At 40.9% G+C, this 12,472-nt stretch overlaps 1 protein-coding gene across 7 annotated transcripts in view; it reads left to right on the plus strand.

Annotated features, from left to right (window-relative positions):
• TEX14 (testis expressed 14, intercellular bridge forming factor) overlaps window positions 1-12,472 on the plus strand; it is a 128,860-nt gene that overhangs the window by 101,676 nt on the left and 14,712 nt on the right. For 6 of the 7 annotated variants that reach the window (XR_015554696.1, XR_015554697.1, XR_015554698.1 and 3 more), the window contains exons 18-25: window positions 677-958; window positions 1,849-1,949; window positions 4,460-4,579; window positions 6,230-6,296; window positions 8,567-8,648; window positions 10,519-10,581; window positions 11,080-11,207; window positions 11,808-12,013. Coding sequence is in view for 4 of the 7 variants with exons in the window: in XM_014790882.2 (XP_014646368.2) it covers window positions 677-958; window positions 1,849-1,949; window positions 4,460-4,579; window positions 6,230-6,296; window positions 8,567-8,648; window positions 10,519-10,581; window positions 11,080-11,207; window positions 11,808-12,013 (1,049 nt within the window). In the remaining 3 variants the exon portion in view is untranslated. The remainder of the gene's footprint in view (window positions 1-676; window positions 959-1,848; window positions 1,950-4,459; window positions 4,580-6,229; window positions 6,297-8,566; window positions 8,649-10,518; window positions 10,582-11,079; window positions 11,208-11,807; window positions 12,014-12,472) is intronic. The other variant, XM_087440918.1, reaches the window with a different exon arrangement.

Raw genomic sequence — 12,472 nt, forward strand, 5'->3', positions numbered from 1 at the left:
AGAGAAATGCTCTTTTCATTTCTAGACTATATAGGAAATATTTGTATTATATATATTAATGTATATTATATAACAAGTGTAGTAAAAATACATGATATAGATATTTAGTATATAACATTATTAAAATAGAGAGCATGCAATATCACTTTCACATATCCTGTGGGCATTATCCTTTTGTATAAAGTTTTATCTTGTAAACTCAAAAGGATATAGTATCTATTTTTTTTAATACTAAGTGATATTAGCAAAAGTATAAAACATTTGGAATGAAAACATTCACATATATACACACTCCTAGCATATGAGCTCAGTGTGGTCTAGAAAGGCTAGACAAACTCAAATAGAATCCTTTCCATTAGTCTCTACAGACTGGGAGCCTCAGGTGTCATTTTCTTGTAAAATCTTCATAGCAAGAAGGTCCATGTACAAGTGTTCTGCTGCCTTCCACTCTGGAATTCAACAAGGGCTATAACTAACTGAAATTCTGCCCTTTCCTCACTCTGTTATCATTTCTCTTCTCTCCTCCCATTGAAGCCAAACAGGGCAAGCTAAGGATGATACAATTCTAAAAGGCCAATTATTGTGCCAATATGAGCTATAAAAGTATTATGTAGCTCTTTAAAAATCAAAAACTTTTGTTTCCAGTGTTCACAGTCCTGCTTTCTCTTATATCCAGCGGAGGTGAAAGAAATGGCAGAGAAAGCAGCTACTGGGCAGCTGGCAGTACCTCCTTGGCATCCTCAAAATAGTTTGACTTTAGAGAATGAGGCTGAAAATGAGTCTGATCCCTTGCTGCAGCCCCCCATTAGGGACCCTGAGAATGTGGATTGGCAGCGAGCTGTAGAATATCCCAGGAAGAATGATGAGCCAGGAGGAAATGGCAAGTGTAACAAAACAGACAACAGTGACCAAGACAGTGACCAGCATGGCAGACAGTCTGGGCCTCGAAGCTTCACCGGTAAGTTCAGTTGGAAGAATAGAGATAGATGAGCTCTATCAAGTTATCAGCTCTCAAAAATAAGTAAACCTCCTGGAATATTTCCTTTGCTTGGTCTTGTTTTCTATCTGGGAACCTTGAATTCCAGGGGGAAGCAGCATACCCCTTTGATCCCACTGTCTTTCCCGCAGGTAAAGAAATCCAGAGATTCAAGAGTTTTTCTATTACTGGAGCAGTCCCCTTTGGCCAAAGGAAGTAAAATAATCTCCATGCACTGACCCTGGTCCTGGATTTAACCTGGCAAAGAATGGAACGTTTTACATGAGGGCATTGATGGACTACTGCTGTCTACTGCCCATTTCTTTGCATTACATTTTAAGGCATAAAAATTCCACTGGCTCCTGGAAAGTCTATGCCAGAGGAACCTAGAGACAAATGACATTTACTGTTATGATTTTTATAGATTTTCAAGTTAAAACTGAAGGCTGTGTATTTCCACCTGGTAATTTGCTTACAATTAGGGTGTAGGATATCATTTCACAGTTGTTTGCAAGTTAAAGAAAGGTACATCTAAAATTATTAGTTATCTTAGGTAGAAAATCTATTGGCTTGGTTTTTTTAAAATTATTTTATTGAGGTCATATTGGCTTGGGTTTTTTTGGTATTTAGAATCTGTTCCTTGTCAAGCATCACTTTTGAATGGGTGGACAAAAGGATAGATGAAGCAGGGCTGTGTCCTAGGGTGAGGCTAAACTAACAGTCTCCACTCTCTAGACTGAACCTGACACATGAGACATGGCCACCCTTGGCAGAATATGCCTGCATCTCTTCTCTTACATTGCCCTTCGCCACTTCCATGCCATCTGAGTATCACTGAATGACTTTGGCCCTGGTTGTGTTATAATCATTAGGTATCAGGCACCTGTCCCCCAGAAAAAATGAGCAGCCAGAGCATAGTGAAGTCCTTCAAGCAAGTTCTGACGCATCTGTGGTCATTGAGAAATCTTACAGCGTAAGTAATATGGCCTGGAGAGCCAAGATGAGCCCAAGGACCTAATAAAGTAGAACTGAGTGTTATGACATTGAAATAATTTCTGTAGTAGTTCCTTTTTTGTTGGAGCGTGTGCCCTCAGGTTTCTGACATGAATGAAGAAGCCTTTCCTCCCTGCCTAATACTTTTTGAGTCAGTTCAACTCAAAGCGTTATGTATCTTGGAGCTTGGGGAAAACACAGATAAGTGTCAGGTTCAGCTCTGACCTTGAGCTTTCTTTCTGGTTGGGTAAACAAGACCAACTCTTAAAGCACAGTGTGAAGTCGAATACCAAAAGCCTGTAACTGAGGTCAGATGGGAGTAGGAAAAACAAAGCCAGGTTTGTATGAGAGTGCCTTCACTTGGAATGTTCTCAAAGACCCAAATTCAGCTCTCAACCCAGTAGAAGGAGTGTGTTCATGCCTGACAACTGTCCCTCAGCAGGATCTGTGGGGTCCAGTCACTTGCTAGTATTTGCATTGAGGTTACAGCCTTGCTTCAGGAGTTTAACGCATTCTTGAAGCATGTGGTTGGGCCATAATCCAGCCAGACTAAAGGAACCACACTGTTTTTTATCGTCATTGACATGGGGCCATAATCATTTAAAGAATATAAATAGTAATTGAGAATGAAACAATGTACAAATACAATTGTGATAACATTTGAGGTCTTTTGAAGAACATACTATTGTATTTAATTATAGCACACAAACCACTCACAGGACAATTAATTCTTTCTCTCACGTGAGGGCTGGAAGGACCTGCCACATAAGCATACCGGCTTGGCTGGAGAAGCAGGTCTGTCAGGGAAGTTGGGAAGGTGTGGGAGGCCAGGCTTGTCTTAAACTTCAGTGTGATATGAGAGGTGAAGGAAAGCAGCCGCTAGGTACACAGAAGGTGCATGTGACAAAAGCAGTTTCCAAGGAAATAAGCCACAAACCTCTGCAAAGGGATGATTGAAGGTGAGGAAAGGAGCCAATTGTCTGACCATGTGGTGATCAGGGCTTGAATGTAGAAATAAACAGAAAAGGAAGGGGTGGAATGGAGATGCTGAAGAAATAACTTTAAAATTTTTAATTTTACTTTTATTATTTAGATTGCATTGCTATTTTTAAAATCATGCTCCTTCACTTGCCTTTAAACTGAAATACCTGAGGGACCCCCAGTTCTGAGCAGCCTCAGCCTCATCTGGAAGATGATGCCGACATATGGACTGTGTCTGTGGGCTTGAGGATCAGGGTGTTTAAATTCAGTCCCCAGCTTTAGTGGTCCAGGGCCTTTCTTCTTTCTGGGAAGTTTAGAGCAGAGAGGTCACCTAACCTCCCCCACTTCGTTGTGAAGATGAGGATGCTGAGACTCAGGATTGTCGTGCACCACACTTGCTCCAAGGGGTTCTCAGCTCCCTGTGAGGAAGGGGAGGGCAGAGGCAGAGGTGCAAGCAGGCAGGAAGGGCCAGCTGAGAGAGTGTTACCCTGACTGCTGGGTAATTTTATTTATTTGGAGGTTTTTTGGTTTTTTTTGAATTATTTTATTAAGGTCATATTGGTTTATAACATTGTGTAATTTCAGGTATACATTATTATATATCAGTTTCTGTATAGACTGCGTCTTGCTCATCCCCAATAGTTTAGTTTTTTGTGTGTGTGTGTGAGGAAGATCAGCCCTGTGCTAACATCTGCCAATCCTCCTTTTTTTTTTTTGCTGAGGAAGACTGACCCTGGGCTAACATCCGTGCCCATCTTCCTCCACTTTATATGGGACGCTGCCACAGCATGGCTTGCCAAGCGGTGCGTTGGTGCACGCCCGGGATCCAAACCGGCAAACCCTGGGCCGCCGCAGCGGAGCGCGCACACTTAACCACTTGCGCCACTGGGCCGGCCCCCCCAATGGTTTAGTTTTTATCCCTCACCATATGTATGTGCCCCTTTACCCCTTTCGCCCTCCCTTCCACCCCTTTCCCCTCTGGTAACCACTAATCTGTTCGCCTTATCCATATGTTTGTTTATCTTCCACATATGAGTGAAATCATACGGTGTTTGGCTTTCTCTGTCTGGCTTATTTCGCTTAACATAATACCCTTAAGGTCCATCCATGTTGTTGCAGATGGCACGATTTTGTTTCTTTTTATGGCTGAGTAGTATGCCATTGTGTATGTATACCACATTTCTTTATCCATTCATCAGTTGATGGGCACTTGGATTGTCTTGGCTGTTGTGAATAATGCTGCAATGAACATAGGGGTGCATAAATCTCTTTGTATTGTTGATTTCATGTTCTTTGGATAAATATCCAGTCGTGGGATAGCTGGATCATATGGTGTTTCTATTTTTAATTTTTTGAGAAATCTCCATACTGTTTTCCATAGTGGCTGCACCAGTTTACATTACTGCTGGGTAATTTTAGATAACCCCATTATTAACACTGCATCCAGCTATAAAGGGATTTGTTTACAATGAACGCCAACTTAAAAGTAATTTCCTACATTATTAATAGGATCAGTCCATGCAATCAACTTGTTCACCAGAGTCTTCTGAGGATATAACAGATGAATTTTTAACTCCAGACCATGAATATTTTTACTCTTCGACTGCTCAAGAAAACTTAGCTCTAGAGGTAAAATTTATAGTTTATAAATAAAGTGCATTTTCAGCTTTCTCCATTGCCTTATTCCTTTTAAATTATTTTTATTGAGAAAAATAGCTTACACCTAAAAGTATATAATGTCAACTTATCAGTGTTTTCATGTTTTGAAAAAACATCTGAAAAATAAGATTTTTGAGAATGGAAGATTATAAGCAATTTCTCTCAAAGTTGTGGTTCCTGAATTTGTATAGTACTTTGTAGTTTTTTTCAAAAACACTTTTCTTCATAGTATCTAAATCACATATCCTTCCTGTGGGGAAGAGAAGGCGGCCTGCTATTATTCCTCTTTGTGAAGAAGAACTGGCGATCCGCAGATGTAAGGAATTAGTCCTTGATCTGCCAAGCTTTAGTGGTAGGAAAGCCAGGAATGGAGGCATGGGTTCAGTAGTGAATATGAGGCTATCTAGTACATGGGGCTTTCTCTAAGATCTGCCTAGCTTTTGCAAGAACCTATTTGTACAGAGTATTTTCATGTATAAAATGAAACTCATTGGAGTTTCTTACTTACTTACATAATTTCTACCTCACCTATCCCTTAACCTGCCACCTTTTTGGGATCTTTTACCCATATGGAAGGTGGAGTGGAGGAAAGGGAGGATTGTATATGTCAATCACAACATTTGACTGACAAGAAGAATTCAGTGATGCATCAAAAAGCATAATTTCCACTTGTTTGTACTTCTGAAAACTCAATCAGACCAGTTTTCCATTATTAATCCTTTAAACATTCTTGATTTTACTGTGAGCAGACTGGGACATTAACAAAATCATTAATAAAAAGATACAAAGTGTATATATGTACATACATATAATATATACATATATATAAAAAGTATAACGTAGAGAAAAGTACACGGATCTTAATTGTACAGCTCATGAACTTTCACAAACTGAACACACTCATGTGACCAACACCCAGATCAAGAAACAGAACATTACCGGTCCCTAAAACACTTCCGGGTGCTTCTTCTCAGTCTCTGTCTCCCCTCAAAGGAACCAGTGTTCTGACTCCTCACCCCATAGAGTAGTTTTGCAGTCTGGGCCGTTTTTCCAACCTTCTCTGGCTCTTCTTTTTTTTTTTTTTTTTTACAATTTTATTTATTTATTTATATTTCCACCAAAGCCCCAGTAGATAATTGTATGTCATAGCTGCACATCCTTCTAGTTGCTGTATTTGGGACGAGGCCTCAGCGTGACCGGAGAAGTGGTGCGTCGGTGCGCGCCTGGGATGTGAACCCAGGCCGCCAGCAGCTGAGTGTGCGCACTTAACCGCTAAGCCACAGGGCCGGCCCTCTGGCTCTTCTGATAAAGTTCCTAGGAATCAAAACATCTTTGTTGCAAGGTTGGGGTGAGGAGGGGATAACGACATAAAGAAGGGAGAAGTCACATAATTAATTCCTCCTTATAGTGGGAGGTGGGGGAGGGCTTGTTGAGGAGAAAGATATAGTACAAATCAGTACTTTATGTCTGCGAAGCAGGTTTGTCTTTTTTCTATAAAAGATACGGGAACCTTATGAAGATTTTCAAGGTTTAAGAACATCAAGAAGTCCTCTCTTGACCTTTTGATGATATGTCTGCCTCCAGTAAACCTCCTTTCTTTGCTCTTTCGTCCTTTTGTAGACCTCAAGTCCCATAGAAGACGACTTCGAAGGAATGCAAGATGCATTTGCCCAACCTCAAGCCTCTGGTAATAAGCACTTAGGGCAGATTACTTTGAGAATCACTTGCCTTCACTTTCTGTTGGATCTCAGATGTTTAGAGCTTGACCCGTTCTTAGAGAGAACCTCCTCCAGGCCTTTCATTGTACAGATGAGAAAACTTGGGCTCAGTGATTTCCCTCGTTAGAATGAACCTCCTGCCCCTCACCAGCCTCATGACACCCACACATCATGTTATTTATACCTCCCCTTGTGTTCTTGGAGCAGGTGTCGTAGTAGTTGCTTCTGTTTTTTGTCTGATTTTCTCTAGTGAAAATGAGATCTCAGGCTCCTTTGTGGCACATAGCAGGTGTTCCGTTATCTTTGCTGAGCTGACCTGAGGGATTTTCCCAGGCCACACAGCTAGTTATTGACACAACAAAAACTAGAACTAGGTGTCCCTGTCCTTCTCTACCCCAAAAGGCAGTTTCACCATCATTTTTCTTTGCTTGCTTAGCTTCTTAGCAAAGAATTAATAACAGCCAATAGTGCAGGGTCAACATACCATCCTTCCCTCGGGAGGCCTTGTATTCTCTATAACAGCAACTGCTTTCCTTTACATGGGAAGTTAACCTTGGATCAGCAGCCGGGGTATGGCACAAGACAAGATATAGGTGAACCACTGGTTCTGATACAGACGTTTAAAAAATTACGCACTTTTGGTCTTTTAAGGTATGCAGCCATCTATTATAAAACCAGAGTTATCCACCTGCCGAGCCATGTAACTGTCTATGGTCATTCTCAACATTCTGAACCCAGGCAGGACAGCCTTGGGTTCTGGACTTACTCCCTTCCTCCTGCTGCACACGCTGGCTTCCATCTCTAATCTGAGTCAGGCCCCTGTCGCACTGGGGAGCATTTTTAAGAAGCTGTAAGCTTTTAGGTGCACAGTTAAATTCTCAGGATAATATGTATTAAAAGTCCCCAGATCTGGGTCTTGGGCCACCCACTCTCTGTGGAGCCTCTGCCCATGATCACTTACTGTGTGAGCCTGGTCTGCACACGGCCACTTCACTTGTGGTTGGAAGAGGGTTGAGTGGGATAGAGAAGCTGTGGGGCAGGCAGGTCAGAAAACTGGGACTAGTTCGATACAAACATCTGAAGTACATGAAGAAGCCTCTGATTTCTACTCTATTTCCGTTTTTCAGCCCTTCCCTTCCCTTTTTCCCCCTAAGGCTCTGATATACGTCCTCTCCACACTAGGTGATGCAACAGAGGTAGTGATTGGACACATGCTGGGTTCCAAGCCCAGTTCTGCCACTGATTTTTTCTGCATGACCTTGGGCAGGTCACTTCACCCCAGGGCCCCACTCTCCCCTTGAATAAAGTAAAGGAGAGGGTCAGACTCTAAAATCTCTAAGTTCCCCTCCAGCTCTAAATTGTGCTTATTAGGAATTCGTTTATGCTTTCTAGGTGTTAATACTTTCTAGGTATTTGAAAGAGGGTCACAGGAAGAAGAACCCCAATACTTCTCCACTGGTGGGGTTTCAGAGCTCCTTGGTACCTGCTAAAGGTGGCGCTGTTCTCATGGGCCTCCCCGTTGCCCACCAGACTACCTGGACCTAAGAAATGGCAAGGGGATCATGAGCATTTGCCAACATGGCAGGCTGCTGTGTCTGTCCCCTTCCCTATAAACCAGAGCAGTACACTAGTGGGAAGGAAAATGGATATTGGCCCTGTCTGTCCAGAGGTCTGCAAAGTATCTTACAGAGAACTGAGGAGGAGTAACTTCAGACACTTCATGTCAGGGAGAACAGAAGACAGTTGAATTAGCTCCTTAGTACTTAAGACCCCCACCCCCACTCTTTAAGTGGTGTTTGATGGCCAAGAGGCACAGTTAGCACTCTGGGAAAGCCCAGCTAGTGGTCTTTTCTATTTGAATCTTTAGTGAACAAACAGTTCTTGGTTTCAACGCCCCCTGGTGTCTGTTGACAGGAACCAGGTCAGTTTGCCTTCCTGAAAAGACAAAACAACATTTGTCTCCAGAAATAACTGTGCAGTTATAAGTGAAAGGCCAATAAATGGCTTGATTGTATTCTGAGTGTCAGAATATAGTTCTCCCCTCTGAGCAAGGAAAATAAACTTTCAGAGCAAAAACCTCTTTCACAGCACTCAGTCCAAACCCAATTAGGAAGTACTTTGTTTATCCAGATTATTTCTCATTCTAGACCAGACCAAGGGAGATTCTAGGGAATGAAAATAGTCATCTGAGTTGGCAAAAATTCAGTAAAAAAAAAATACATTTACTTTATTCTTTCAGGTGAAGAAAAGTTCCAAATGAGTAAAAGCCTTGGAGAGAATGCTGAGATTTTGACCAGGTCTCAATTCCAATCTATACGAAGGTATATGCTATTATTTTATTCACAGTTTCAGACTCCTAGAAGTGATATTAAATAATGATAATGCCCCATATTTATATATTGCTCATCTTCAGATGTATTAGCCACCATGTTATAAAAATTAGCTTTGGGCAGCTTGGCTTTGTTAGGCCTTGTTCAGCAAAATTGTGAGGGTTCGTGAAAAGGAGTCATTATCTGTATTCAGATCCTGACTCTGCCTTTCTATCCATGTGTTGTTGGTCAAGTTTCTCAACCCCTCTCTTCTGTTTCCCCATTTGTAAAATAGGGATAAGAATCCTTACTAAGAATGTTGACATAGGGATTAAAAGTAATCATATAAGTCCTGGGCATTTATCCCAGAGAAATGAAGACTTATTTTCACACAAAAACACCTAGACAAATGTTTATAGCAACTTTTTTCATAATAGCCAAAAACTAGAACCTAAATGTTGCTAACAAGCGAAGGATTTAACAGATTGTGGTGCATCCATTCCGTGGAATACTCAGCAATAAAAAAGAATGAACTGTTGATCTGTGCAACAGCCTGGGTGAATCTTCAGAGAATTATGCTGAGTGGAAAAAGCAATCTCAAAAAGTTATTTACTACATAATTCCACTTATATAACATTCTTGAAATGATGAAATTATAGAAATAAAGAACAAGTGAGTGGTTTCCAGGAGTTACAGAAATGGTGGGGAGTGGGAGGGAAGTAGACATGGCTATAAAAGGGCAACATAAGGGATCCTTCTGGTGGTGGTGATGTTATGTATCTTGACCATATCAATGTCAACATATTGGTTGTGATATTGTTCCATAGATTTGTAAGATGTTACCATTGAGGGAAACTGGGTGAAGTGTATTTCTTAAAACTACATGTGGATAGACAGTTATCACAAAGTAAAAAGTTTAATTAAAAAAAGTAATAGTAGATGTAAAGTGCCTGGTACAATAGCAGTCAGTTTACTTTCCCCCTCTCTGGGTCTCAATTTCCTTATCTATAGTAATTATAGCTAGTATTTCCTAAGCAGATACCATATGCCAGGTACTTTTTTTGGTCAAATTTAATTCATATAACAACCCTCTGAGATATGTAGTGTTATTTCCATTTTGCCAATAGGCAAAGCAAAGCAAAGCAACTTTGAAAGCAAAGTTCAGAGAGTTTAAGTATTTTTCCTAAGGTTGTACAGTTAGTAGGTGGCTGTATCAGTAAGGATAGGCTAGATTATGCTATGTAACAAACAACCCCCAGATTTTAGTGGCTTAAAACAACAAAAGTTTACTTTTTGCTCGTGCTCCATGTCCATCATGGGTTGGCCAGAAGTGTTCTGTGCTTTATTACCTTCTGTAAGAGATTCAGGCTGAAGGAGTATTGCAGTTGAATCCTAAATGTTGGTTAAAGTAGAAATGGGTCAATTTTGTCTTTGGTATTCTTTTCTGGCCAACTGTTTTCACAAGCCTCTCTTGACCTCTCCTAATACTTCATGCCAGGAAGCTGTCTTATAGTTGGTAAGGCCCTGTGGCTGTGCCCTTTGCTCCAACCTCCATCCCCAGCTAAGTTCATGTGCTCCATTGATTTCCTCAGAAACTTTCTCCCTGTCATGTAGCATCATCGCTGATTTCAGATGAGCTGACCCTTAGAGAGTATTTTTTCAATCTCTGGAGAGGCAGCTGCAGTCCAGAGCAAGGCCCAGATATGCCTGAGAACATGTGGCTGGTCAGTAGTAGAGCTAAGACCAGACCCACACTTTCCACTTTTGAGCTTAGTGCCTTTCCCTCTGCTTCTCACAAGAGGCTGGTAAACTGGTCCCTTGTACCAAGTTAGTGCACTCTGCTGATGAGATTCATATAATTTTCTCACTTTCTCTCTTACAGTACTGAAGGTGAACAAGAGGAGACATTAAAGGAGTCACCAATGGAACTGAAAGAGAAAGACATGTATGGCCACCAAAGGGTTGCCTAAGGATGCTGTGTAAAGTCTTGGTTTTAGAGAAATAGTATTTCCTTGTTTGTAAGAGCCTTCATTCTTCCCCTTTTTACGTATACATTTCATGTGAGTGTGTTTCTTCTTTCACCAAAAAGCTGTTCTGATGATGTGATCTAAATTAATAGCATCTTACAATCAAGGAAATGCAGTGATAATAATAATAATTTAAGTTTATATTTGAGGTAAATTAAATCTGTTTTCTACATAAACATACTTTCGTCTATGGAAATAGGTTATTTGTAGCTGCTGAAAAATGTTTCAAGTCAGTATCTCCTTTTAAGATATTGTGTAATATTCTTTTTAAGATATATAAGATATTCTCTAATTCTAGCCTATTGCCAAATAAAGATTTTTATTGAGAGCATCCTTAAAAAAGTACCTCTCAGGAATATATTGTTTGATTTTTCTTAACATTTTCTCCCAATTACTGTGTGCTTTTAATTCTTTAGATCATTGACAGATATTCAAGACCTGTCTAGTATCTCCTTTGAACAAGACGGTTCTTTTAAGGAGGTCTCATGCAAAACACCCAAAATAAACCACGCACCTACTAGTGTCAGCACTCCGCTGAGCCCAGGTAATCACCTGCAGGGGAGAAGTGTTTGGAGAGAGGAACTAACAGCCCCTGTCCCATTGGCTGTGGGAAGCGAGGCTGCAGGAGCAGATCCCAAGGGTGTTTTCTCACAGTGCAAAAGCTGAAGGGGATGCTCCCATGGGAAGCCAGGTGGGCGTAGTGGTGGTGGTTATTAAGCAGCTATAAAGTTTTTGACTTCAATGGTGGAGATATGCAAATGCAAAGCCTACTTTCTACTCTAAAAACTACTGAATTTAGTATAAAAACATTGGATTCTCCGGAGTCTGTAACTTAAAACAGGACCTTGTGCTTAAACATACATAGTTCTGAGTCCTGCAGCTGTGTACAGCCAGTATCAAATATCCTGTCTCTGGTGTCTTTATTTCCATATATCTGTGATTCAAATAATCTACCTTTATTTTGATGGCCAAGTTTAGAGACTGTCATTTTTTATCTCTTGAGAAGCTGTGTCTCAGATCGGTGATTTTTTTCAGTTATTATCAGTTTAAAGAATTCGTGGTATAGGGTTTTGTGGGGTTTTTTGTTTTTGTTTTTAAATAATGTGAAGGATTCGGACACTAACTGCGCTCTTTTCTACAACAGGGTCAATTTCTTCAGCTGCCAGTCAGTATAAAGACTGCCTTGAAAGTATCACATTTCAGGTTAAAACAGGGTCTACCTCGTGTTGGAACAGTCAAGAATCTATCCAAATGTTGTCTGATAAATTTACAACTGTCAGAGAGAGCGCAAAGAGCCTAGAGTCCCTTCTTTCTTCCTCTGAAACTCCCCCTTCAAGATTGACTGATCTCGTAAGTATACCGACTCTGCATTACACACTCATGGAGTCAGCCCAAAGGCCTCAGTGATCCAAAGTGTCAAGATTTCTCAAAATCCGTTTTACAAAGAAAGCAAGAAATAAGCTGGATCCTCTCCCGGGTTCCCTGGGGCTCCTCTCCGAGTCCATATTGTAGGATGGATCCTGCGTTTTTGTGTGCTTTTGTTCCCCCAGAGGTAATGTTTGGCCATTTCTCTAAAGAGCCAACCACTGTCATAGCTTATGATGCTACCTTCACCTGCATTGTTCTATCTATCTAACCATCTTCTACCTGATCAAGGAGGCTCGAGTTCTGCTTCCTCCTTAAAGCCTCCTCTGGTTAGTTCTCTGAGAGTTTTGATTGATCTGCACCTTCTCTGAATTCCTGAACATAATAGTCTGCAATGAAAACACTTAATTGTATAGTGTCTTCTCCTCTCCTCCTCCTCCTCCC

The sequence above is a fragment of the Ceratotherium simum genome, chromosome 16 (genome assembly GCF_057802395.1).
Source record: "Ceratotherium simum simum isolate JZ-2026a chromosome 16, ASM5780239v1, whole genome shotgun sequence".
NCBI classification, from domain to species: domain Eukaryota; kingdom Metazoa; phylum Chordata; class Mammalia; order Perissodactyla; family Rhinocerotidae; genus Ceratotherium; species Ceratotherium simum.